Below are 27248 nucleotides of genomic sequence, written 5' to 3' on the forward strand. Positions count from 1 at the left end.
CCACAATGTACTGTATGGTAGCACACAATAACACTTACTGTGTGCTATTCCTCCATTGTGGTGCATTGACAGCCCATACATAAATGCAAATATAAAATGCATCACAACGAGTCCACCCCATGCAAAATAACACACGTGTGACACATAGAATGTGAGTTTTTATATTTTTTTATTTTATCCTCACAGTACAAAAATAAATAAAAACACAGAGTTAGACACAAGCTGGAGGGTTTCTGTATTTCCTCCATACCCTGCATTAGTGTCATTCACACACAAAACTACACAACGACTTCATGTAAACCAGGAGATGCTACAAGTACATTAACCTGATGCCCTGCACCCATACTGCCATGTTCAGGCCCAGATACCAGTACGGGAACATGCATACCCTGTGTACATGGGTGGGCTAAAGGTTGGTGGTCATGCACTCAGTCACACAATACATATTTATATACATCTATGTATATTACACAGGCAGAGTCCAGGTACCATGCCAGGTCACATAGCCTGCACACTATAGAAGCCTTAACACAAAGGCCCTCCTCTCCTTGATTGTAATCTAGATACTACACTGCCCTACAGGCCAATGTAGCCTGCCACTGTCACACCGTCTCTCTTCTAGTATATTACCACGAGCCATAAGGCTCTACATGGTAGTGGATTAATAAAGAGAACCTGCTTCAAAGCGACATATTGGTGTGGAAAGCCTCAGATGGAAGTTGATCTCCCCATTACTTGTCTAATATAGAAGAGGCATTTTCAAGTACACCCAGGCACCTTTACCTTCATATGTATACATTGCATCAAAATGTTCTAAAATGTTTCTCACAGCAATCAATAAGATTCAAAGCCAACTTGAAAGCTTGAATCCGATTGGTGATGTATCCAGCAGAAAAGAGGTTTGAGGAAGCAGAACTCCCACATCACATGCCTTGAATAAGAAGACTGCAATTGTTCACCAATTGGTGCCTTAAAACTGCCCTTTAATATCATGCCACCAGGCAATTACAATGCAGTTGAAACCTTACTGCTTTTAGGACTTTTGCTATACTTTATGCTTCTATTTTAGCATTACACTAGGTCTATCCACACTGACATCTTATTAGGAATCCTACTGCAACAGAGATGCTCAATAAAGGCAGCGCCTGACACAAAGACGGAGGGTAGGTAACTAAGTGGTTAAAAACGAGTAGCTTCAATTCTGCATTCTCTGCCCTCCCGTGTTCCACATAGGGATGGATGGCAGTAGGTAAACCTAACAATAATTACACTAAGACTAGATAAGCTACAAGTCCCAGCAAGCTTTTCCAGCCAAACTGGTAATAGTAGACTCTCCCCCACTAGAGGGTCGGTCAAGGAGAGGAACTAATATGTCATCTGGCATAAAAAGTACAAGCCTTCACTGTATGGACCTGGAAGGGAAACCTGTATCCTACCAGCAAAACACACAAAATGAAAAAAGTCTCCACAACTCTCTTCTAACACTGCACAGGTAACAAAAAATCAGGGAAATAAAACTCCTCATCTTCGAGAACACATCGTGAAAACAAGGAGTTAAATGGCACGTAATGTTATAGCAGGCTATTCTAGAACAAGCACCCATTACATGACAAAAGTGCATCTTTATCTTGCTCACGAGGGCATATCGTATACAACTGTCACTGGGGGAATGACCGTCATCCATGTGTCTCTCAACACAGGTGCAAACGTGGTTGGCAGTACCTTTGAAATGATTCCTTGGAATGAGGTTGCCCAATTCCAGTACCAGAAAGCTATAAAAGCAAAGATTTTGGAGCAGACTTGGGTTCAGGGACCTGATCCTTGTTTAGTTTATTGTCTCCCAATTCGAGAAATGCTAAAACAAGGGATCCTCCTGGCCCTTAGGGACTGGAGTAGTCTAACTCAAGATTCTACTGACTGTGGAGGCTGCTGTATTTGGCCTTTCTAAATCTTCTGAAAGGTGACAAATTGGTTTTGCTCAATTGCTTGAGACCCAGACAGTTCTTCTAATACTACACTAAAAATATGGATCAACTGGTGTATGAATTGGTATACCCAAATGTTTTAATCCAGGTCACCATTTTTCCAATGACAAGATATTGGACCACCACCTTCTTCTGCTTGGTCCATCTTTTGAGCTGAAAATGCAATGGCAAAATTGCAGATGTGGGCTGATAATGCATGCTAGAAAAGGGCTCCAGCATCCATCCCAACACTGCCGTCATCTACCCAAGTTGATGCAGAATCCCAACACTGCCATCACCTACTCAATGAATAGCTGCAAGGAGAAAACTATTAGCAGTTGGGCAGAGATGTGTCAATCAACAGTAGCAGCAAGTCTTTCACTACCCCAGGAATTTTGTGCCAGTGTTTCAATACCAAGATTAATAGCTCCCCACAGTCTTCAATTAAATTCCAGCTTTCAGAAACCAACCTGTCATTTTCCATAGCAGGATTGAATTTGGTTGGTGACAATTCATGGTGCAGCTCTTTGTATTCCATGTTTGGCCAACAGGGTCTGCAGTAGATACTTGGCCCCTTGGATTGCCAGACAGGCCCTGTGACCTAATCTTAATCCATAACATGGCTGCCTTCACAAGGTTTAAGTTACTGGTTAGGTGCCTGAACTAAAAAAAATAAAAAACACTGTCTGTTCTTCCCTACAACAGATTTAAGTATTAATGCAGTAGTGGGTTTAATTCTGATGGTCCTTTTTCAGACACCTTAAAATAAGATGCCCTATAGCAGGGTTTCTCAACTCTGGTCCTCAAAGCGCCCCGACAGGTCATGTTTTCAGGATTTCCCTCAGATGAAATGGTGTGGTAATAACTAAGGCAGTGAAACTGATCAAATCACCTGTGCAAAATAACAAAGCCTAAAAACACTACCTGTTAGGGCGTCTTGAGGACTGGAGTTGAGAAACGCTGCCCTATAGCACTACAGCAAATACTGCCATAGATATCGAAACAACCACCATCTGTGCAAAGCCTCAAAAAAAAAAAATCCAGCCCTGCCTTTGAATCCCAACAAGAAAATGCCAAGCACAGCTGGCGGGCCTCCCCAACAAAACATTTATTTGCTTGGTCCTTGCCAACAGGCAAACATATTGTAAGGGTGTTGTCACCTGTATGCAATTCCTACAACCAAAGAAATATTTCAAGAGACCTGGTCCATTACAAACAAGTGGCATCATGCGATTAGTTCTTCAGACCTTAATGGGTACATGGCTCAAAAAAGGATGCCACTAATGTGCCTGCTGGGTGACAGTAACACTTTAGCCAGAGACCCAGGAGGGCAGCTTTACATCTTAGCCGTCAGACATAAAAACCCTGCTGCCCTGAGCCATTTCACAGTGATGCGATTCTGTTCCTGCTTTTTGAATGGTAAAACGAACATAAATCATATTTCACATTAAAGGGATAATATAGACAGATTCAGAGGAATGACGGAATGCAAAATACACTAACCCAAAAAGCAACCAATAAAAAGTCACACTACAGTAATCTAAAATCTGACAGCTTAACTGCCAGCAGCCAATCAGAACTGATCTTCCACCAAGCTGACCCATTCATTAAAGTTTGGCATGTTGCTATGGGCAGTGCATGTTGCATATTATCATCAGCAGTTATTAAATAGGTCCATGAGTTTTAAAGGGAATGTCTGATCTCAGGAATTAGACACTTGGTCATTCTGACATCTAGAAGATACAATGAATTTGCAGCTCAATCCTATGGGTAACCGTGCCTTTGAACTAAAAAAGTGGCTAAAGCAGTGTACAATTAGTGCAAAATATAGGGTTTTTATAATAAAAGAAGAAAAATTGTTATTTTTGACCCCCTTGCTCTGCAAAGGAAATAATTTAGGCAAATTTTGACTCTTAAACTAAAATGGAAACTATATCCTTAATAAAGCAAGTCCATCCAAAACAGATAATTAGGAATTGAATATTCCGTCAGAAACAAAGTGCTCAATAGGAGAGCCCCAAAATGTCTGCGGGACTCTTTAGTGGTGAACTAGAATTATGACAATATCAACGTTTTATGTGGGGTACTGAAAAAAAATAAAAATACCATAGCAGGATTTAGGGACAGAATATTCCCAATTTGAATCTTCAGTTACAGGTGAATTTACTAGGAGCTGCTAAAGTCACCAAGGCCGTTCCATTCTAAATAAACAGGCTGCATTGTTCCAGTTGCCCATCATTCAAGTGGGTTCCCTACCAAGACTGGGATTATTCTACATTTTGGTAAATACTCTGCATCTTAAAAAGGAACAGACAGGGCAGAAAATCAGAAACTGCCCTTGCTGACTTGCATTTGATGGTGCAGGCTCTGGGGCTGCCACACTTACCCTCCCTTTTCTACTTGGTAAGGTGTCGATTCTGAAACAAGCATATAACTTGGCCAACAGACACCTAACATGCATGCTTGTTCCAGAACAGAAGGGTAAGGATCATCGCTCTGGAACGTGCAACTGCAGACACAAGTCAGCAAACACCGCTCTCATATTCCCATCTGATAGGTTCCCTCTAACTAAATGCATGGCCTTTTAACTTTATGTGTCTCGAGCAGAAACATTTTCATTTCTATTGCCCTGGCATAATAGTCAGCTCTGCTGCAGAGTATCGTATGCCCTAGCTCAGCAACAAGAGAGACAACCCATAAAAAAATTAAATAAAAAAAAAAAAAAAAGGTTTCTCCTTTGGCAATCTTATACAAGCCAATGAACAAATATGTTGAAAGCAGAATCCCCCTTCCAATGATGGAGTACGGGAAATGGCCTTCTAAGCTCTAATGTAAAGAGCTAGGGAAAAAGTTAACTTATTTCAGTCTCTACCCTAAGCAGTTAATACCCAGTAAGAAAAACCATTTGCAATTCTGTCATGCATTGCATGGCCTTCCGTCACCTCAGCTGTGCCAGTTAAGGGTTAATGAGATTGCACAATAACTATCAGGTTAATTAAGGTGATAGCCAGAAATTTCTTTGATAGGCGCAGACACGAGAATGGAAGTTAGACTGGTGGATTATCGAAAAAAACAGAGTAATGTCCAAGTCTCTTTATACATGCCACCAAAACCTCACCAATGCCACCTATTTTCAGACCTGCAGAGCATTCCTGCAGAACATTGCACCGTGTAAACTTTTTCTTGCTTGAGACCTGCCAAGCACTACAAACGTGACAACTTCTTCTGGCTAAGACCTGAAAAGGGTTTTCAAAAATCGAACCAGAATTCCAGTGTTAAACCCTGCCAGGGGCCACAGTTCTATTACCAGTTTCCAGCAGAGCCATGCTCTGAACCAACTCTCCGAATACGCTCATCTCTTATACCTTAAGCATCCTCCCAGCCCCAACTGTTCATAGAGTTCACCGATCCAAGCCTATCATCAGCCTGTTCTTGTCCTCTTGGATGCCCTCAGCTTTTAGATCAGCAAAGATCTGCGTGAAATACTGGGGGTCTGCATTGATGCGCAGCATCTTGGGGCTCATTAGTCCAATGACAGACAGGCATCGGTCCCAAAAAGCCTCTTTAGAGCTTTCCACTAGGAAGGGCTTTAGTGGGTAAGAGATTTCATTGCCCATGTAGGAGTAGGACAGGTATACACAGGTCAGTAAGGAAGCCTGTAATTCTTGCTCGCTGGTCAGCTCTGAAGAAATGACATCTCGGCAAAGCATATACAAGAAGACCACATTGGCTGGGGTGATGAAGCCTTGGTCCTGCCACCCCTGTAATAGTAGAGATCGGTCTACACTTCTCAGCCATAGCACAGGGTCTGTAGGTGAAAGATGCTTCAACTTGTAACACCTTCGGCAAAGAAACTCTCCAAGACATTTCAGCAGTTCGCTGGTGGAAGCCTGCACCACCACGCGTTTTGGAGAAGAGTGCACTTGCTGCTGCTGAGACTTACTGACAGAAGACACTGGGTCCTTAGAAACAGAATCTTTTGAGTCCTGCGTGAAGCTGGATAGGTTAGCACAGGAGAGGGACTTCTTAAGGTTCTCGCTATTGAGATGAGTTATGTTGTTCTGGTAACCATTGTTGGTCTGACTCTTTTTCGGTTGTCTCTTTTTGGAAGAGACTGCCACAAGTCGTTTCCATGGTAACACAGAGATAAACGAATGTCTCTTGAGAGATTTCCCATTCTTGCTATTCTGGACGGCAGTGTAATGAGCCACACTGGATGAGCTGCCTTCAAATAGTCCTGCCTTGCGGTAGCTTGGGGAGATGGAGAGGACAGTCCCCATGGTTTGGTTGGGTCTGACGACAAAGCTTCTAAAGGGGGAAAGTCAAATTTCCAGCATCATTTCAGGTCGTTACTGCTTGAATGAAAACCTAAAAAACAAAAAGATATTGCAATCAGTTATTTCTTTCTACTTGTAACATATGTATCAAAATATACAGAAACATCCTACCCACCACATAGAGCCGACATATATCTAAGCCCATGAATTAACCTTCAAGATACACCATATATGACAAACTGGGGCCTCTGGCCCTGAAGCGGCTTTGGGCCTGTGTTGATGGGCTTTTGACCGGTTTTGCACTCCCATACATGTCTATGGTAATGGAAACTCCAATTAAAAGCAGGTCAAATGTGGGTCAGAAGGAGGTCAACTGCAGAAACCTATACCATCAACGCAAGCCAAAGCCCATCTACACAGGCACTTAATGTGTATGTAACCAACAATTGGTCTGGTAAATATACCATCAAAAGGTTTAAAAATAAAAATAAAATAGGTTAGAGAACTGCAAAAAGAAAAAAAAAACGTTGCTCATGTCAAAAATTCAGAGCTGTCCTGTGCACACCTCCATTTTAATCTCAAGGAGTCTAGTCTCCCAGTTCTTGTCTATACCCTAGGGCAGTGATGGCGAACCTTGGCACCCCAGATGTTTTGGAACTACATTCCCTATGATGCTCATCCACTCTGCAGTGTAGTTGAACATCATGGGAAATGTAGTTCCAAAACATCTGGGGTGCCAAGGTTCACCATCACTGGCCTAGGGTCCAATTTTGTGTTAATTGTCAGGTGGTTTCAAGTATAACAAAAAAAGAAAAAAAAAAAAAAGAAAATATGAGTCCGGGTCTGACACGCACACACTATAATTTATGATTCAAGTCACTCACACACACCTGGGTGAAGGCCGATTACCCCCTTTTAGATTGAGTCCCTAAAAGTTGTCCACACAGGACATAAAGAAGAACATAGAAACTCCATGAAAATATATAGTGTTCTTTGCAGAAACAGAATCCATAAATCCAGTGCTACAGTACATTTTTTTGAACACAAGTTAAGCAAAAAGTAGGATATATGAAATGTATTTTATGGGACTATTTTATATGCAAATGTCAGTGTCAAAGGAAGACCACAGAGATGCCTTCATTTTTCTAATACATAAGTGTTATTTGTTAATTTTCCCAAACTTGTGGATGGAGGCCCCATTTTCAACCCTCAATAGTGACATTTGTAAGCAGCGTTCCCTAACCATTTCCTCAGGAGCCAGATGCAGAACTTGGCCAACTTTAATATGAACCTCAAGAAGTAATCAGAACTGGAATATCTAAGCACCTGCTTAATCAAATACTTTGCATAAGTAATTAAACAGAAGTCTGATTCATAAAATTACCATATTTCACAATACTAGACATCAGGGTGCAGTTTTTCCATTACCTCGTTTGGCTAGATCACTGGCTGTAACTTTGACACGTACGGTGCCTTGCAAAAGTATTCACCTCCTCCCTTGGCTTTTCACCCATTTTGTTTCAATGTTTTTTTAATCTGAATTATATGTGATCGATCAGAAATAGTCTAAGTTGGTGAAGTCAAATTAGAAAAATAAATATATACATAAAACTATTTTTCAGAAATAAAAACTGATAATTGTCATGTGTGTATGTATTCACCCCCTTTGTTATGAAGACCATAAAAAGCTCTGGTGCAACCAATTACCTTCAGAAGTCACATAATTAGTAAAATGATGTCCACCTGTGTGCAATCTAAGTGTCGCATGATGTCATTACATATACACACCTTTTTGAAAGGCCCCAGAGGCTGCAACACCTAAGCAAGAGGCATCACTAACCAAACACTGCCATGAAGACCAAGGAACTCTCCAGACAAGTAAGGGACAATGTTGTTGAGAAGTACGAGTCAGGGTTAGGTTATAAAAAAAAAAAAAATATCCAAATCTTTGATGATCCCTAGGAGCATCATCAAATCTATCATAACCAAATGGAAAGAACATGGCACAACAGCAAACCTGCCAGGAGATGGCCGCACACCAAAACTCATGGACCGGGCAAGGGGGGCATGAATCAGAGAGGCAGCACAGAGACCTAAGGTAACCCTGGAGGAGCTGCAGAGTCCCACAGCAGAGACTGGAATATCTATACATAGGGTGACAATAAGCTGTATGCTCCATAGAGTTGGGCTTTATGACAGAGGCCAGAAGCAAGTCATTACTCTCAGCAAAAAACAAAATGGCACGCTTTGAGTTTGCAAAAAGGCATGTGGGAGACTCCCAAAATGTATGGAGGAAGGTGCTCCGGTCTGAAGAGACAAAAATGTTACTTTTTGGAAATCAAAGCAAATTCAATGTCTGGCGCAAACCCAACACATCACATCACCCAAAGAACACCATCCCCACAGTGAAACATGGTGGTGGCAGCACCATGCTGTGGGGATGTTTTTCAGCAGTCGGGACTGGGAAACTGGTCAGAATTGAGGGAAATATGGATGGTGCTAAATACAGGGATATTCTTGAGCAAAACCTGTACCACTCTGTGTGTGATTTGAGGCTAGGACGGAGGTTCGCCTTCCAGAAGGACAATGACCCCAAACACACTGCTAAAGCAACACTTGAGTGGTTTACGGGGAAACATGTAAATGTGTTGGAATAGCCTAGTCAAAGCCCAGACCTCAATCCAATAGAAAATCTGTGGACAAACTTAAAGATTGCTGTTCACAAGCGCAAACCATCCAACTTGAAGGAGCTGGAGCAGTTTTGCAAGGAGAAATGGGCAAAAATCCCAGTGGTAAGATGTGGTAAGCTAATTGAGACTTATCCAAAGCGACTTGCAGCTGTGATAGTCGCAAAAGGTGGATCTACAAAGTATTGACTTTAGGAGGTGAATAGTTATGCACATTTACTTTTTCTGTTATTTTGTCCTATTTGTTGTTTGGTTCACAATAAATAAAAATAAATAAATAAAAAAAACACACACATCTCCAAAGTTGTGGGCATGTTCTGTAAATTAAACAATGCAAATCCTCAAACAATCCATGTTAATTCCATCTTGTGAGGCAACAAAACACGAAAAATGCCAAGGGGGGTTGAATACTTTTGCAAGGCGCCGTTTGTCAACAAAAAGGTTAATGAACTCCGCCACAATAATATACGTCTAGTGTGTGCATGTTTATGGAGAACGCTCCAGTCAATCCTGAAGAGCCTTTGTCTGGCCGTCTGCATTCCTATGTGTGGATGTGAATGGATGACACCTACAAACCTTCTAGCCTGGGAGTGAAATCTGCAATGAGTCAGCTGCAAATTGCCATCGTCTCCATTGTCCCATCTATGGGATGTAATCCGGCTGCATCTGCTCTGGGTGCAGCTGATGGCTTCTTATTTATAGCCGTCACCTTTTGAATGTGAAATTCCTATTTACTTCTGTCTAAATAATTATCAGTTATCACAACCTTATCCCAGCTGGGGACATTACCATTTTAAGATCTTCAATAGATCGTTATTGCTCTCCTAATATAGAACAGGTGATGGCGTTATTGTTTGTTCAATGCAAAGCTTTTTTTTTTTTTAGGATTTGAATAGAATGAGGCAAGGGGTTAGAACCTCTTTTGGGTTTTTAATCACAGTCTATATTCTTGTTAAAGGAGAGGTCCCACTTTAAGGCCTCCATCCCCCTTCTCTTCTACAAATGCCACTTTTTGGGGTTGGAATGGCAGAGCCAGGGAGAGAAGTATAATATATTTTCAAATATATAAATATATTATATATTTTTTTTTTTTCTTTTTTTTTTTTATTATACACATCTACAAATACAGGTTTTGTAGCTGCTGACTTGTAATAAACCAAAATACGACTGGAGCTCCTCTTTAAAAAAAAAAAAGGAGAGTCTCTCTCTCTCAATCTTCTAAGGGCACTTCCTCCCATGACAACTGTTGAAGAGGAAATGTCCCTTACATTTGAAAGATATCCTCTCACTTTCTGTTAAAGTGTTCCTGAACCCAGGATCCTGCATTCACTATATCTGGTCTCCCACAGTACAAAAAAGAAAAAATGCAATTAATTTAGTAAATATAAACTGCTAAAATACCTTTTCTCTATAGCAGTCTTGTAACTTCTATCAGTGTCTGGTTAAAGCTTGTAGGAGTAGCTTTCATTAGAAGGCTGCAGCACCCCTGATTCGCTGCATAATAAAAAGTGATGAGTGGCCCTATGCTGATCACATACCCAAGGAAATAGAATAAAAATGAAAAAAAAAAAAAAAACAACACACACAACTTTCTAGCAATACACGCCAATCTGAGCATGTGTGGAGTGCCTCCAAGGCCCTGGGAGATGGATTGGGACAGTGGAAGGGGGGGGTCAGAAAAGACAGGATCAAACAGCCTTTTTAAGCACAATGCGGAGGATTAAAGCGGGAGTAAACCCGCTGACCTCCCCCCCCCCCCCCACACCTGTAAGGGAAAGGGCATAATGAGCTGGTATGCACCACATACTAGCTCATTATGAAATACTTACCTTAGAAAGAGGCGCTGGCATCTCACTCGATCCACAGCGAGGGAGCAGACATGTTTCCTCGGCGTGTCTTCCGGGTATTGCGACTCCGGCGCTGTAAATGGCCGGAGCCGGGATGTCACCCCCGTGCACGTGCGTGGGAGTTTTCTTCCCAGCAGGGTCTGGCGTCTGGCGGACTTTCAGCCGAGAAACCCCGGTGCGCATGCGCCGTTGAAGTCAGCGGCTCATTGCGAGGGGAATATCTCCTAAACCGTACAGATTTAGGAGATATTATAGGCTTAGAGTTAAAAAAATTTAACTATAAACCGGCTTTAACCCCTTAGGTTCCCAGTGGGCAGAACAAGCATGCTTTACTGCCTATATATCGTGACTTTGCTGTTGTGGGTTTAGCAAGACCAGGTCTACAGGAAGTGAATAGAAAAGAGAACAAAAAAAAAAAAACCAAACAAACAAACAAACAAACAAACAAACACACACACTTCTGCATTCCCAGGCCGCTGACTTACACTTAGACCCCTTTCACACTGCCAGCTGGCTGCGTCAGCGGTAAAGCACTGCTAGATTTAGCATCTATTTACTGCCGTTTTAGCAGTGCTTTCCGGCTGCTAGTGGGGTGCTTTTAACCCCCGCTGGCGGCCGAAGAAAGGGTTAAATGTGCCCGTATAGTGCCACTGCCGAAGCGTTTTGGCAGTGGCGCTCATTTATTTTAATGGGCAGGGACGGTGGAGGAGCGGTCCTCCACCACTCCAAAGATGGCGCTTGCAGGTCTTTTTCCGGTGTCCTGCAAGCGCACCAACCCGGCGTGAAAGCACTCGGGCTCTCACATTGGGGTAGCTTTTTTTTTTTTGGTGTTTTACAGGCGCTATTTTTAGCCCTTTAGCCAGTGTGAAAGGGGACTTCGTGTGTTGGGGTGCCATGTGAAGCTTAAATGTTAGTGGACATCAGCAGAGTCCTGGGGCGCTTTATGATACATAATTGGGGCAAGCTTCAAATTTTATTAAAAAATTGAAACAAATGTAAAAAAAAAAAAAAAGGGAAGAAGAAGAAACAAAATGTTTTGCAGGCAATTGTAAGCCCTGTAGCATTGCCGCTGAAAATCACTGGAGCAGCTGAGCTCCCAAAGGTTTGGTGTAGGTTCCTAGGCCTCTCACCATGGAAATACAGACCAGAAGGTCTAAGCAGCTGACCCGGGTCTGTACTCGCTCAGCAAATATGGGTATTGTTGTTGGAGGTAAAGCGATCCTGTGAAACGCTGACTGTGAAAACTTGCAATACAGGTTACAGAATGAATCAGAAGAGGCAATGGCCCCCTACTGATGCATTGTTACCGAAAGTCCCCAATTTCTAGGGATCTGACCAGGCTAGATAGAGATTATATATATATATATATATATATATATATATATATATATATATATATATATATATATATATATATATATATATATATATATATATATATATATATATATATATATATATATATATATATATATATATATATAAATTAAAGTACTTGTTTGCAATGTTGTTGTTTTTCAGCCTCACTGCAACTACCCCAGGTCTCTGTAACAACAATAGTCCATGCCTGCATGATGTGTATTGAAATGGCCACTTGTCTCCAAGAGAAGCCTGTGTGACAGGGTGACAACACAGAAGCACAATTGGGAGACAGAGGCAGACTGTTGTCACTAATAGGAAGTGAACATGAAATCTTATGCAGGATCACAGAAGGAGGAGGAGGCAGTGTTGTGACCTTTTAACAGGAAGTGAAGTGACTGAACAACCACCTTTATGGCAGGATCACCACATTACAGAAAGGGCCCAGTTACAGAATACAGAGAGGCAGAGTGTTGTCACCCTAGAACAGGAACGCATAGCTCCCAACTGTCCCTGATTTGGAGGGACTGTCCCTGATTTGGAGCAAAGTCCCTCTGTACTTCACTCATCCTCATTTGTTCTTCATTTTTATCTGATCTATATAGTCTTATATAAAATGCACTTTTGCTCTATCAAAAGGTGTTTTCCAGCACTAAACGTTTCATCCGATTTCTAAAATTGCTGCATTTGTAAATTCCAAAAGCCAAAATAAAAGGAATATTAGTGGTAAAAAAAAAAAAAAATCATTTGTGGGTTTAAAAAAAAAAATCAATTTTTTTGTACAATTCTCCTTTTAAGGGGGCGTGACAAGGGTGTGTGTCCTATGCCTGACTACTTTTGCTGATAGGTGTCCCTCATTCCCATCTAAAAAAGTTGGGAGGTATGCAGGAAGTGACTGTACAAGCGCCATCATGGCAGGACCACCACATTACAGAATGGGGCCTGGTTACAGAATAAGGAGAGAGAGGCAGAGTGTTGTCACCCTAAAACAGGAAGGGACTGAACAAGCACCCTAATGGCAGGATCACCATGTTAGAATGGGCCAGATTGCAGAATAAGGAGATAGGCAAGGTGTTGTCACCATAGAACAGGAAGTGACTGAACAAACACCTTAATGGCAGGATCACCAAGTTACAGAATGGGCCAGATGACAGAATAAAACATGATCACCAGGTATAACTTTAATGAAAGGTGTAGATTTTATAGTACCTTTTAAAATAACTAAATGCCAAATCTTATATAACTTTTTAGTAATTGGGTTTACTACACATTAAATTATATAGCAATGCTTTCTATTCTTCTAAAGGTGATATTTAAAGAAAAGTTATTATTGAAAATCCCTTCCATTCCATATAAAATATAATTGGAAGTCTGGCGACTCCAGTTCTTCCATCATGTAGGACATGCAGTCTCAGCAGTAAATTGCCTTTTCAAATCATTTCAAAAAGTCAATTAGGTTTTGGTATTTACAGGGCTTTTATTTTTCTCAGAAAATAGGTGCAGGAACTCCCCCCCTCCCCCCTTTTGAGTCACTTTGTGGCTCCATCCCCTACCCAACTCCAAGCACCGATCCTTGGCTCCATCCCCTCCCCAACTCCAAGCACCGATCCTTGGCTCCATCCCCTACCCAACTCCAAGCACCGATCCTTGGCTCCATCCCCTACCCAACTCCAAGCACCGATCCTTGGCTCCATCCCCTACCCAACTCCAAGCACCGATCCTTGGCTCCATCCCCTACCCAACTCCAAGCACCGATCCTTGGCTCCATCCCCTCCCCAACTCCAAGCACCGATCCTTGGCTCCATCCCCTACCCAACTCCAAGCACCGATCCTTGGCTCCATCCCCTACCCAACTCCAAGCACCGATCCTTGGCTCCATCCCCTACCCAACTCCAAGCACCGATCCTTGGCTCCATCCCCTACCCAACTCCAAGCACCGATCCTTGGCTCCATCCCCTACCCAACTCCAAGCACCGATCCTTGGCTCCATCCCCTACCCAACTCCAAGCACCGATCCTTGGCTCCATCCCCTACCCAACTCCAAGCACCGATCCTTGGCTCCATCCCCTACCCAACTCCAAGCACCGATCCTTGGCTCCATCCCCTACCCAACTCCAAGCACAAAGCACCGATCCTTGGCTCCATCCCCTACCCAACTCCAAGCACCGATCCTTGGCTCCATCCCCTACCCAACTCCAAGCACCGATCCTGGGCTCCATCCCCTAAGCAACTCCAAGCACCGATCCTTGGCTCCATCCCCTAAGCAACTCCAAGCACCGATCCTTGGCTCCATCCCCTACCCAACTCCAAGCACCGATCCTTGGCTCCATCCCCTACCCAACCCCAAACACTGATCCTTGGCTCCATCCCCTACCCAACTCCAAGCACCGATCCTTGGCTCCACCCCGTATCCATTGACTCCCGCAACAAAATACCACCCCAGCAACAATAGACCCCCAGCAGAAACAACAGATCTCCTAGCACCAATAAACCCCTATATCAACAGTAGATCCCCTTTCAGTAACAACTCCCAGCAACAAAAGATCCCCTATTAGTAACTATAGACCACCACACAAAAATAGATCCCCTTCAGCGATAAGAGATCCCCCAGCAGCCAAAACCAATAGACCTTCCATCACACCGAAGCCCCACTTGCCATTACATACGTTCAGTGCTGGAGGTGCCAAAACTGCATTGCCCTGTGTTTCGCAGAAAAAAATGCCCTGGGTATTTATGGATAAAAAGGAACAAAATTTGGTTCCCTGATTTAGATCCTAGGTGGCATCGCCTTGGGGAGCTTACAAAGTATAAATACTCGTATAATAAGCTGTGATAGGCAACAACATTGTACTTGATTTATGTACAAATCTGCAATAGCCAGTGGTGCCCCATAAAGGGACTACAGTCCTTGGCCGTCCATCATACCTGTCCCCGTCCCTGGCCTTAATTCAGCAGAATGGAATGGAACAGATCTCTGGGGAAACGGCCTTTAATCCCATCTCATTGTAAATACTACATAGAAGGTCAGCTGTGAAAACGTCTGTACAACGTATATCAAATCAGCACAAATAGAAACGGAACATCAAAGTCTGTTTTAGTCATACATTATACAATTTTCCTTTAGATTTACCAAAACCATATAATATGAGGTCAGATCTAAAACGCTTCCAAATTTGTATGCAATCAGGCAGACCCCTGCACTACATAGCTGAAGGAAAATCTAAAGGAAATTGAATAATGTACGGCCATCGAAAAGGTAAAGTGCATTTTTTATTGCAGCATAAAATACACTTTGTAGTACAAAATCGATTTCTTCATCGTTAAAATGCATTTCGTAACCAAACGCTACAAAAAATGTTGGCTGGTATTGATTAGTTCATCACACAACAGATAACATCTAATGGCATTACAACAAACAGAAGGAGAAAGAAAGAGGAAGAGGGAAAAAAAAAAAAAAAAAAAAAATAAAAAAAGAAGGAGAAAGAAAGAAGAAGAGGAAAAAAAAAATCATTTTTATCTGATCTATATAGTCTTATATAAAATGCACTTTTGCTCTATCAAAAGGTGTTTTCCAGCACTAAACGTTTCATCCGATTTCTAAAATTGCTGCATTTGTAAATTCCAAAAGCCAAAATAAAAGGAATATTAGTGGTAAAAAAAAAAAAAAAATCATTTGTGGGTTTAAAAAAAAAAATCAATTTTTTTGTACAATTCTCCTTTTAAGGGGGCGTGACAAGGGTGTGTGTCCTATGCCTGACTACTTTTGCTGATAGGTGTCCCTCATTCCCATCTAAAAAAGTTGGGAGGTATGCAGGAAGTGACTGTACAAGCGCCATCATGGCAGGACCACCACATTACAGAATGGGGCCTGGTTACAGAATAAGGAGAGAGAGGCAGAGTGTTGTCACCCTAAAACAGGAAGGGACTGAACAAGCACCCTAATGGCAGGATCACCATGTTAGAATGGGCCAGATTGCAGAATAAGGAGATAGGCAAGGTGTTGTCACCATAGAACAGGAAGTGACTGAACAAACACCTTAATGGCAGGATCACCAAGTTACAGAATGGGCCAGATGACAGAATAAAACATGATCACCAGGTATAACTTTAATGAAAGGTGTAGATTTTATAGTACCTTTTAAAATAACTAAATGCCAAATCTTATATAACTTTTTAGTAATTGGGTTTACTACACATTAAATTATATAGCAATGCTTTCTATTCTTCTAAAGGTGATATTTAAAGAAAAGTTATTATTGAAAATCCCTTCCATTCCATATAAAATATAATTGGAAGTCTGGCGACTCCAGTTCTTCCATCATGTAGGACATGCAGTCTCAGCAGTAAATTGCCTTTTCAAATCATTTCAAAAAGTCAATTAGGTTTTGGTATTTACAGGGCTTTTATTTTTCTCAGAAAATAGGTGCAGGAACTCCCCCCCTCCCCCCTTTTGAGTCACTTTGTGGCTCCATCCCCTACCCAACTCCAAGCACCGATCCTTGGCTCCATCCCCTCCCCAACTCCAAGCACCGATCCTTGGCTCCATCCCCTACCCAACTCCAAGCACCGATCCTTGGCTCCATCCCCTCCCCAACTCCAAGCACCGATCCTTGGCTCCATCCCCTACCCAACTCCAAGCACCGATCCTTGGCTCCATCCCCTACCCAACTCCAAGCACCGATCCTTGGCTCCATCCCCTACCCAACTCCAAGCACCGATCCTTGGCTCCATCCCCTACCCAACCCCAAACACTGATCCTTGGCTCCATCCCCTACCCAACTCCAAGCACCGATCCTTGGCTCCACCCCGTATCCATTGACTCCCGCAACAAAATACCACCCCAGCAACAATAGACCCCCAGCAGAAACAACAGATCTCCTAGCACCAATAAACCCCTATATCAACAGTAGATCCCCTTTCAGTAACAACTCCCAGCAACAAAAGATCCCCTATTAGTAACTATAGACCACCACACAAAAATAGATCCCCTTCAGCGATAAGAGATCCCCCAGCAGCCAAAACCAATAGACCTTCCATCACACCGAAGCCCCACTTGCCATTACATACGTTCAGTGCTGGAGGTGCCAAAACTGCATTGCCCTGTGTTTCGCAGAAAAAAATGCCCTGGGTATTTATGGATAAAAAGGAACAAAATTTGGTTCCCTGATTTAGATCCTAGGTGGCATCGCCTTGGGGAGCTTACAAAGTATAAATACTCGTATAATAAGCTGTGATAGGCAACAACATTGTACTTGATTTATGTACAAATCTGCAATAGCCAGTGGTGCCCCATAAAGGGACTACAGTCCTTGGCCTTGGACGTCCATCATACCTGTCCCCGTCCCTGGCCTTAATTCAGCAGAATGGAATGGAACAGATCTCTGGGGAAACGGCCTTTAATCCCATCTCATTGTAAATACTACATAGAAGGTCAGCTGTGAAAACGTCTGTACAACGTATATCAAATCAGCACAAATAGAAACGGAACATCAAAGTCTGTTTTAGTCATACATTATACAATTTTCCTTTAGATTTACCAAAACCATATAATATGAGGTCAGATCTAAAACGCTTCCAAATTTGTATGCAATCAGGCAGACCCCTGCACTACATAGCTGAAGGAAAATCTAAAGGAAATTGAATAATGTACGGCCATCGAAAAGGTAAAGTGCATTTTTTATTGCAGCATAAAATACACTTTGTAGTACAAAATCGATTTCTTCATCGTTAAAATGCATTTCGTAACCAAACGCTACAAAAAATGTTGGCTGGTATTGATTAGTTCATCACACAACAGATAACATCTAATGGCATTACAACAAACAGAAGGAGAAAGAAAGAGGAAGAGGGAAAAAAAAAAAAAAAATAAAAAAATAAAAAAAGAAGGAGAAAGAAAGAAGAAGAGGAAAAAAAAAAAAAAAAAAAAAAAGGAGAAAGAAAGAGGAAGAGGGACAAAAAAAAAAAAAGGAGAAAGAAAGAGGAAAAAAAAGGAGATGGATAGATAGATAGATAGATAGATAGAGAGAAAGAAAGGAGAAAGAAAGGAGAAAGAAAGGAGAAAGAAAGGAGAAAGAAAAAGAGGGAAAGAAAAAGAGGGAAAGAAAAAGAGGGAAAGAAAAAGAGGGAAAGAAAAAGAGGGAAAGAAAAAGAGGGAAAGAAAAAGAGGGAAAGAAAAAGAGGGAAAGAAAAAGAGGGAAAGAAAAAGAGGGAAAGAAAAAGAGGGAAAGAAAAAGAGGGAAAGAAAGGAGAAAGAAAGGAGAAAGAAAGAAAAAGAGGTAATAGGAAAAATAAATAAATAAAAACCAACCACGTGAAAAGAGATATTTCATCTCCAAATACGGAAAGGCTTCTTCACAGTAAAAGCTATGAGAATGTGGAATAGGCTTCCTCAAGAGGTGGTTCTGTCCAGCTCAGTAGATTTTTTATTTTTATTTTTAAAGCAAAGGCCTGGATTCTTTCCGAAATGTACACAATATAACTGGATACTAACATTTATAGGTAAGAATGATCCAGGGAACATCCGATTGCCTCTCAGGGATCAGGAAGGATTTTTTTTCCCCTGCTGGAGCAAATTGGATGATTCTTTGTTGACTTCCTCTGGATCAATTGTGGGTATAGGAACACGTATTCATAATTTATTTATTATACATAAACGCATGTATAATCATATACATAAATTTTTTTTTCCTTTTATTGGTTGAACTTGTGCCTCTTTTCAGCCAGAATAACTAACTAACTATGTAACGTACTGATAACCCAGATGGCAGATATGGAATAAAGAAATACTAGAACCCATCAATCTATATTGGAAAGGATCCAGAAGTAAAAAATAAAGAAATATTTTTTTTCACACACACACACACACATATATATTTATTTTCCAACAATAACATACATAATGGAGTATACTTCTCCTAACCGGTACAGAATAATTGAAGTTAATTAGATACATAGAGCCTTAATGAGTTATTCCAAATAGCACAGACAAACAATTTGAAATGTTGATAAAATGATTTTAATGAATAAGGAATAATGTTGTATTTACATTCCCTGATGGGGTGGATCTACACATGAGTAATCTATGTCACATCCATTACACATGTCCTGGAAATAGCAGGCACAGGAACAAACAATGGAAGCAGCCATCTGATTGGTTGCCATAAGTACCTCTATATTGCTCTGCCCCATATTCTAGAAATACAATTCTCAGTATATAAAAAGGAGATTTGCTTTCTGCATTTAAAAACAGAGAGAAAAATGAAATCTGGTTGCTTGGGTAGCAGCTCTACTTTCTATTTTTGTCTATTTCTAAAGAAGGCCGAGAACAATTGTGCTTCCATGCTGTCTTACCCCCGGCCTTCCCATGAACACAAAGGTGCGGGTTACACTGAATATTGCTGGGATACAATAATACATCGTATATATTAACTTACATTTCAGGTAGGCAGGCCATAGACTGTTTGAATCTCGGCCAGTTCAGCAGGAACTGGCTGAGATTTGAACCATACTTGGCAGGCTGAATGTTCCCACGTTGATTGATCAACGCAAGTACAACCAGCCTGCCTGATTTTAAAATGCGATTATTGCTAGCGCCTGTTTTAGCCGCTAGCAATAATCCCTGTGTTCTCCCGATGGGGGGGGGGGGGCAGCCGTCCCTGCTGGGAGAACACAATGGCTCACAGGAGGGATGCCCCAATCAGTAAGCTCCTGTAATGACTTATTATCCACTTCAGCCCCGGAAAAATTTACCCCCTTCCTGACCAGACCACTTTTTGCGATTTGGCACTGCGTCGATTTAACTGACAATTGCACGGTCGTGTGACGTGGCTCCCAAACAAAATTGACGTCCTTTTTTCCCCCACAAATAGAGCTTTCTTTTGGTGGTATTTGATCACCTCTGCGGTTTTTATTTTTTGCGCTATAAAACAAAAAAAGAACGACAATTTTTTTTTTTACTATAATAAATATCCCCCAAAAATATATAAAGAAAAGTTTTTTCCCCTCAGTTCAGGCCGTTATGTATTCATCTACATATTTTTGGGGAAAAAAAACGAAATAAATAAATTGCAATAAGTAATCGATTGGTTTGCGCAAAAGTTATAGCGTTTACAAAATAGGGGATCGTTTTATGGCATTTTTATTGATGATTTTTGCTATTTAAAAAAAAAAAAAAAAAAAATTGATTTTTATCATGACACATTTTTTGGGACCATTGTCATTTATAAAACAATCAGGGCTATACAAATGCACCGATTCCTGTGGAAATGACACTGGCAGTGAAGGGGTTAACCACTAGGTGGCAGTGTAGGAGTCAAGTGTGTCCTAGGGGCGTGTTGCTAACTGTGGGAGGTGTGGCTGTGTTTTACACATCACTAATCTCTGCTACAATCACAGGGAGCAGAGATCAGTGTCACTGTTGCTAGGCAGAACAGGGAGATGCTTGCTTACATTAACATCTCCCGTTCTTCCTCTCCGTGAGGCATTTGCGGGTATCTCCACGGCGATTGAGTTCGCTGGACCCGCGACCGGACTCACGGAGCTCTCCACATGTGCCCACCCCTCCATTTTTCAATAGCCATTTCTGTTCCATTTAAGTCCATGGAACCAAAAAGAAAAAGTCCCTGTTCTTTTCCATAAAATGCATAGATGTGAACTATATCCATAGGAAGCCATGTTAAATGGACTGTAGTGTGTTTCTACAAAACTGAAAATGCCCCAAAACATGCATAGGTGTGAACCAGGCCTGTAAGATTCTGCTAGGATAAGGATAGGTCATCTGTTAAAGGGGTTGTAAAGGGTCGTGTTTTTTTCACCTTAATGCATCCTATGCACCTGTCAGTGACCAGCCCCCCCAGCCCCCACGTTTTACTTACCTGAACCCTCAAACTTGTCCCACAGAACGCACCGTCTCTCTGCTAGGGGGTTCTCAGCTGTTGATTGGATAGATTGATAGCATAGCAGCCATTGGCTCCCGCTTCTGTCAATCAAATCCAAGGGGGTGGGCACGGGGGGGGGGGCAGCAGGGCGGAGTCCAGCATTCGGCGTCTATGGCCGTCGTATGGTGGACTCGGGAGCATGCCTGCAAGGTAACCCCCCGGGACATCGCATCTCCCAGGGGGTTATCTGATGTGGGGGAGGAGCCAAGAGAGCCACCGAGGGACCCCAGAAGACGAGGTTCGGGGACACTCTGTGCAAAACAAGCTGTACAGTGAAGGCAAGTATGATAGGTTTGTTATTTAAATAAAAATAAAAACACATAAACCTTTAGTGTCATTTTAATGGTGTAGGTTCCATGGCTGTCACCTTAAAGAGGAAGTAAACCCTGATGAGTTTTACTTCCTCTTTTGTTCCCTGCAAAATAAAAAGCATAATGGGCTAGTATGCATGGCATATTAGCCCATTATGTGCCACTTACCTGCAAACGAAGCCCGTGACTCTGTCACTGTCCAGAGTCGCATGCGCCCGGGAGCCAACAGTCATGGCATGGGTCCTTTAGAAACAGCATGATCGTGCCCTCTCTTCAGTAGGCAATGCGCCGATTACTACGGCACAAGCTTATATGGTAAATATCCCCTAAACCGTGCAGGTTTGTGAGATATTTCCAGTACCTACAGGTAAGCCTTAGGCTCTAGGTACAAGTGGTGCAACAGGGTTTACAACCACTAATTCTTGCTTCACTTCATTGGGTTTGACAGGAAACGGAGATTTAAAGCCATGACTATATCTGCCCTAAGGGTAGATTTAGACATGCATCTAAACCTCCCTCTGAAACCAGATCCACCTTTGGGTCTTGATTCAGAGGCTACCGACAGCCGGTAAAGAGCCCTATTTTTGCTGCCAATCATGCCACAACCACATGCAGCGTTCGGCGGGCTTGCCACCTGATCACTATATGTCAGGTGAACTTTACAGGCTGCGACGCATTGCACCCGTGGCAAACATCCCAGTCTGCTGCCTATTGCAGCTTAAGGTGGGGGTCAGCAAGCAGGAAAAGTGTGGCTCAACCATGCCTTTTTACTGCACCCCGCCCCAACCCCACGTCCAAGCCTGGGTTCACAATGATGCCGTGCAGGACACAGCATTTAATTTGCACCGGAATCGCAGCACATTCCTGTGCGAATTACATGCGGGGTCTCTGGGGTGCGAATTGAGCCATGGATTCTTATTGCTAAAATCGCAATACAAGGTACAGGACCCATTTTTTTTCCCGCACCAGAATTGGAACACCCATGCGTTCAGATTCTGCAAATCACGCTGCATTCTGTAAACTGGATTATCATTAACATACACTCCGCAATGGGTTCACACAGACAAGTTTCAAATTAGAGGTGGTGCCGAATCTGCCGCAAATTCACTCCACATCTAGTGTGAGCCCAGGCTTAGACTCGCGTCACCTATGACTGCAGTACCTTGCACCAATTCTTGAACTAGATGGAATCCCCAATTGGAGTAATATTTAGGTTTCTAAAGAACTGTGGAGCTGAATTACGAAAACGAGAGTGCAAAATCTGATACAGCTCTGCATAGAAACCAATCAGCTTCCAGGATTTCACGCCAAATTTTAATTGAACAATCTGAAGTTAGAAGCCGATTGGCTACCATGCACAGCTGCACCAAAATTTGCACTCTCCAGTTTTAGAAAATCAATCCCTGTATGTCAATCAATTTCCATGGGTTCCCCCCCCCCCCCATCTCCCTTTTTGCCTCCCAGTGCTGCTGTTCACCTCTATTTTCTTTGCAGCCACTTCCTGTCTGCATGCATTCCAGCAATGGTTGCATTTTGTTGCTCAGGACTAGAGATGAGTTCCGGCGTGTTCACATGCTTCATGTGCAGAGCCCACCAGGAAGTCAGCGCTGCACTAATCACAGACAGCAAGACATTGCCCAATCTCTGCAGCCACGCATCAGGGCAATGTCTCACTGCCTGTGATTAGCGCAGCGCTGCGCCGACTGGCGGGCTCTGCACGTGGAGCATGCGAACACGCACGATCTGATCCTTACTCAGGACCAGCTTACTGATGACAATGGCACCATGCTGACATGGTTGTCCAAAGAAGGGTGACAATGCAGAGCACAACTGCGTGTTGTCACCATATAACAGGAAGTGCCTGAACAAGGGTAAAAGGGTCCTTATGGCAGGATCACCAGGTTTTATTTTAAAAGAAAACTGCAGATATTATATTAGCATATTTAGCATTTTCATGATAGAGGTTACATATATATTAAATGATACAAATGGTGCTATAGGAAATGCAAATGCAGTTTTGAAAAGCGCTGTTAGACGCTGAGCCGCCATGTGTAAACAGGCCCGAAAATTCAACTGCAAGCTTCCCCCCTCCCCCTTTTAATTGGATGACTCCATTGGCCTGAATGGCTGCGGTGAGAGTCAGTGAAAAGATCTCCGATGGACGGAATGTCAGTGTTTTGATGTGGGAATGACACGATATACAAAGCCGGCGTTCACACAATGCACCGCAAGCCTCCAGCCTGGGGCGCCAGCTGCCATAATGGTTGACTGGATCTAGCAGGCAGACACATTCACATGGCTGAATCCTCTGGCTGTGGTGTGCTGGGGGGGGGGGGGGGGGGGGGGGGGATGCTGATGTGGAGTGGAGGAGGACGATCGCTCCGATGAATCATTATTGATGTGGAGAGGGAAGAATAATGGAGGGCTGTTGGAGGAATTTTCGAACAATGGGGAATTGGAGAAGTACATACTGTATGGTCGATGACGGCTCAGGAGGTTAGCGGGAAAAGCAGAAATATTATATTAATAGCATTTAAACGGGCGATTGTTATTGGAGAGCGACTTAAAAGGGCCATCATTGTGGGGATAAAACAGATGTACAGAGATATCTACATATACTAGACCCAGATAAACAAGACAATACAGAAAGAAAGAGGCAGTAGATACTGCTTCTTTTTGAAAAAGCAGTAGATTATAATATTTTATATATATATATATATATATATATATATATATATATATATATATATATATATATATATATATATATATATATATATATATATATACATACATACACACACACACACACACACACACACACATACACATTACGGACAAAGAAATGGATGTATATCAATTTTAGGCAAACTGATTAGTAACTGCACACACACTTGTATAATTATACATAAGCAAGACAAGGTATAGTTGGTCTTATCAAGGAAATACAACTAACCTTATTAAAAGAGCAAGCTGCAGAAACCCACTGCAGCCAATCAGCACTCATCTTTCATTGTACCGATTGCTGTAAACTGATGAAAGGTGAACTCTGGTTGGTGGGATTATTATTGCTGCTCTATAAAAAAGGATTTGTCATCAGGCTCCCTTTCTTGCCTGCATATTTACAGGAGGTAATGCTAGTCACACACAAGGCAATTTTGTTTTTTTCTCATCAACCAAGATGTGAACATTTCTTTGTAAATAAGCTTCAGAACCAGTCGAGTCTGACAAAAATGGTAAAATAGTGTTACAGCACAGCAGTATATAGTGGGGCTAGCGGACGGTGTGGCACTATATGGCGGGGTTGGGGGAAAGGCACGGCGTTGTACAGCAGGGGCAGTATATCACGGGGCTAGTGAATCTGGCGGTCTATGGCGGGGCTAATGGATGGCACGGCGGTCTATGGAGGGGCTAGTGGATGGCACGGCGGTCTTTGGCGGGGCTAGTGGATGGCACGGCGGTCTTTGGCGGGGCTAGAGGGTGGCACGGCGGTCTATGGCGGGGCTAGAGGGTGGCACGGCGGTCTATGGCGGGGCTAGAGGGTGGCACGGCGGTCTATGGCGGGGCTAGAGGGTGGCACGGCGGTCTATGGCGGGGCTAGAGGGTGGCACGGCGGTCTTTGGCGGGGCTATAGGATGGCACGGCGGTCTTTGGCGGGGCTAGTGGATGGCAGGGCGGTCTATGGCGGGGCTAGTGGATGGCACGGCGGTCTATGGCGGGGCTAGTGGATGGCACGGCGGTCTATGGCGGGGCTAGTGGATGGCACGGCGGTCTATGGCGGGGCTAGAGGATGGCACGGCTGTATATGGCGGGGCTAGAGGATGGCCCGGCTAGAGGATGGCACGGCTGTATATGGCGGGGCTAGAGGATGGCACGGCTGTATATGGCGAGGCTAGAGGATGGCACAGCGGTCTATGGAGGGGCTAGTGGATGGCACGACAATCTATGGAGGGGCTAGTGGATGGCACGGCTGTATATGGCGGGGCTAGAGGATGGCACGGCGGCCTATGGAGGGGCTAGTGGATGGCACGGCGGTCTATGGAGGGGCTAGTGGGTGGCACGGCGGTCTATGGCGGGGCTAGAGGGTGGCACGGCGGTCTATGGCGGGGCTAGAGGGTGGCACGGCGGTCTATGGCGGGGCTAGAGGGTGGCACGGCGGTATATGGCGGGGCTAGAGGGTGGCACGGCTGTATATGGCGGGGCTAGAGGGTGGCACGGCTGTATATGGCGGGGCTAGAGGGTGGCACGGCTGTATATGGCGGGGCTAGAGGGTGGCACGGCTGTATATGGCGGGGCTAGAGGGTGGCACGGCTGTATATGGTGGGAACCCTGAATGAGATGCTGAACACATCCTTTCCTCTATGCCTTCAGCATTAAGTAAGGGAGGCCACAGACATGAGATGGCAGTCAGAAGACCGAAACGTTACAGAATCCTTGCAGAACAAATGTAGTATAAACATGCATGACCGCGATGGAGAAGCGTGCACATTTATATGGTGTTGGTTTCATAACACAATTACAATAACGACAGTAAAAAATAAAATAAAAAAATACATTCTTTAGGATTGAGTCTGATGATACCCAGCGACACACCATTGTTTCTTATGCAATCAAAAGACCAATCAGATCATGTTGACGAGGAGCAGGATCTGACAGCATGTCGGCCCAGAACATCAATGATTCTCTATGGTGATCAGCAACTGTTGTGTGCGCAACCACATTGTGCTGAGGCATGCAAAATCCTGGCCTGTATAACGCACGCCCTCCATATTTGCAAACAGTGTGTGTGTGTGTGTGTGTGTGTGTGTGTGTGTGTGTGTGTGTGTGTGTGTGTGTGTGTGTGTGTGTGTGTGTATATATATATATATATATATATATAATAAATAACACACAGACATATAGATAGAGACATAGATATATATCTCTCTCTATATCTATCAAGACCTATATTTACATAAACAATACACAAAGGAGGAGAAGGCTTTACCTTGAAGTCTGTCCAGCACATGCCTCCCCCATCAAGGTAAATCTCAGCAGCTACAATAAGTATTCCATAGAGATCCCATTGTTCCTCCCCCATCACCCATAGCAGTAGTTACAGTGAATGATCTTGCAGGCATATAATGGGGATCCTCATGAGAGCACATGACCTTCCTGACTCTAGATATGTCAATCAGTCCTCTTCTAATCTGACTCCCCATGCTAGGATATGCAGTACCTACCTCCAGCTGCAGATGCTGGGCAGTGATTGCAGCAGGCTCAGTGGTGTGAAGGTCCAGCTGTCATGTCTTGTTGGTGGATGGAGATGCCAGGGATGGGATGAGTGGGGATGGTGCAGGATCTGACCTGGGCTGCCACTGCAGCTCCCTGTCAGCTGGGCTGAAGTTGATTGCAGCAGGCTTTCATCCAAGATGCATTCTTCTGCTCCTTCCCATAGGCTCTGCACAATGCAGATGACTGCAGTGTGATCACAGGGAGACCTCCTGGCCCTGATTGATCTGTGGCCCTGTCACCCATACAGGGATGGATCCATCCTCTTCATAGATCGCCTGTACACAGAGCTCTGCTCAGCATGCACACAGCCTGGAGGATCTGTGAATGACAGATTGAGTCCAGCCTCTGGCCCCGCCCACCTCTGTGTGCTCAGGATGCAGCTGCAGCACATTTCCAGCCTCTTCCCCCATCAGAGCTCCTTCTGCTACAGCAATCAGCTCTGCATCTGCCATCCACTACACTTTCCCAACCCTTCTTCTATCATTGAGGAAACCAATCACTTCCTGGGCTCAGGAAACCCCTGCTAATAATTAAACCCAAAATCAATGTATTATATTGCAGGTTACCAGTTCTTAGATGTGATGAGGACTGCC

General features: G+C 43.3%; 1 protein-coding gene across 1 annotated transcript; it reads right to left on the reverse strand.

Annotated features, from left to right (window-relative positions):
* Positions 1 to 152: 152 nt before the first annotated feature.
* Positions 153 to 27017, reverse strand: CDK5R1 (cyclin dependent kinase 5 regulatory subunit 1). Its single transcript, XM_077460116.1, has 2 exons — positions 26604 to 27017; positions 153 to 6332 (listed from the first exon to the last, which is right to left on the reverse strand). The coding sequence occupies exon 2, from the start codon at positions 6242 to 6244 to the stop codon at positions 5366 to 5368; it is 879 nt and encodes a 292-aa protein (XP_077316242.1). The 5' UTR covers positions 6245 to 6332; positions 26604 to 27017; the 3' UTR covers positions 153 to 5365.
* Between the last annotated feature and the right edge of the window lie 231 nt (positions 27018 to 27248).

The sequence above is a fragment of the Lithobates pipiens genome, unplaced genomic scaffold (assembly GCF_037356315.1).
Source record: "Lithobates pipiens isolate NorthernLeopardFrog02 unplaced genomic scaffold, aLitPip1_a1.2 Scaffold_28, whole genome shotgun sequence".
In the NCBI taxonomy this organism is placed as follows: Eukaryota; Metazoa; Chordata; class Amphibia; order Anura; family Ranidae; genus Lithobates; species Lithobates pipiens.

Bases quoted from the DNA above. Each gene is read 5' to 3' on its own strand.
- CDK5R1 (XM_077460116.1), bottom strand. From the start codon at position 6,244: ATGGGGACTGTCCTCTCCATCTCCCCAAGCTACCGCAAGGCAGGACTA.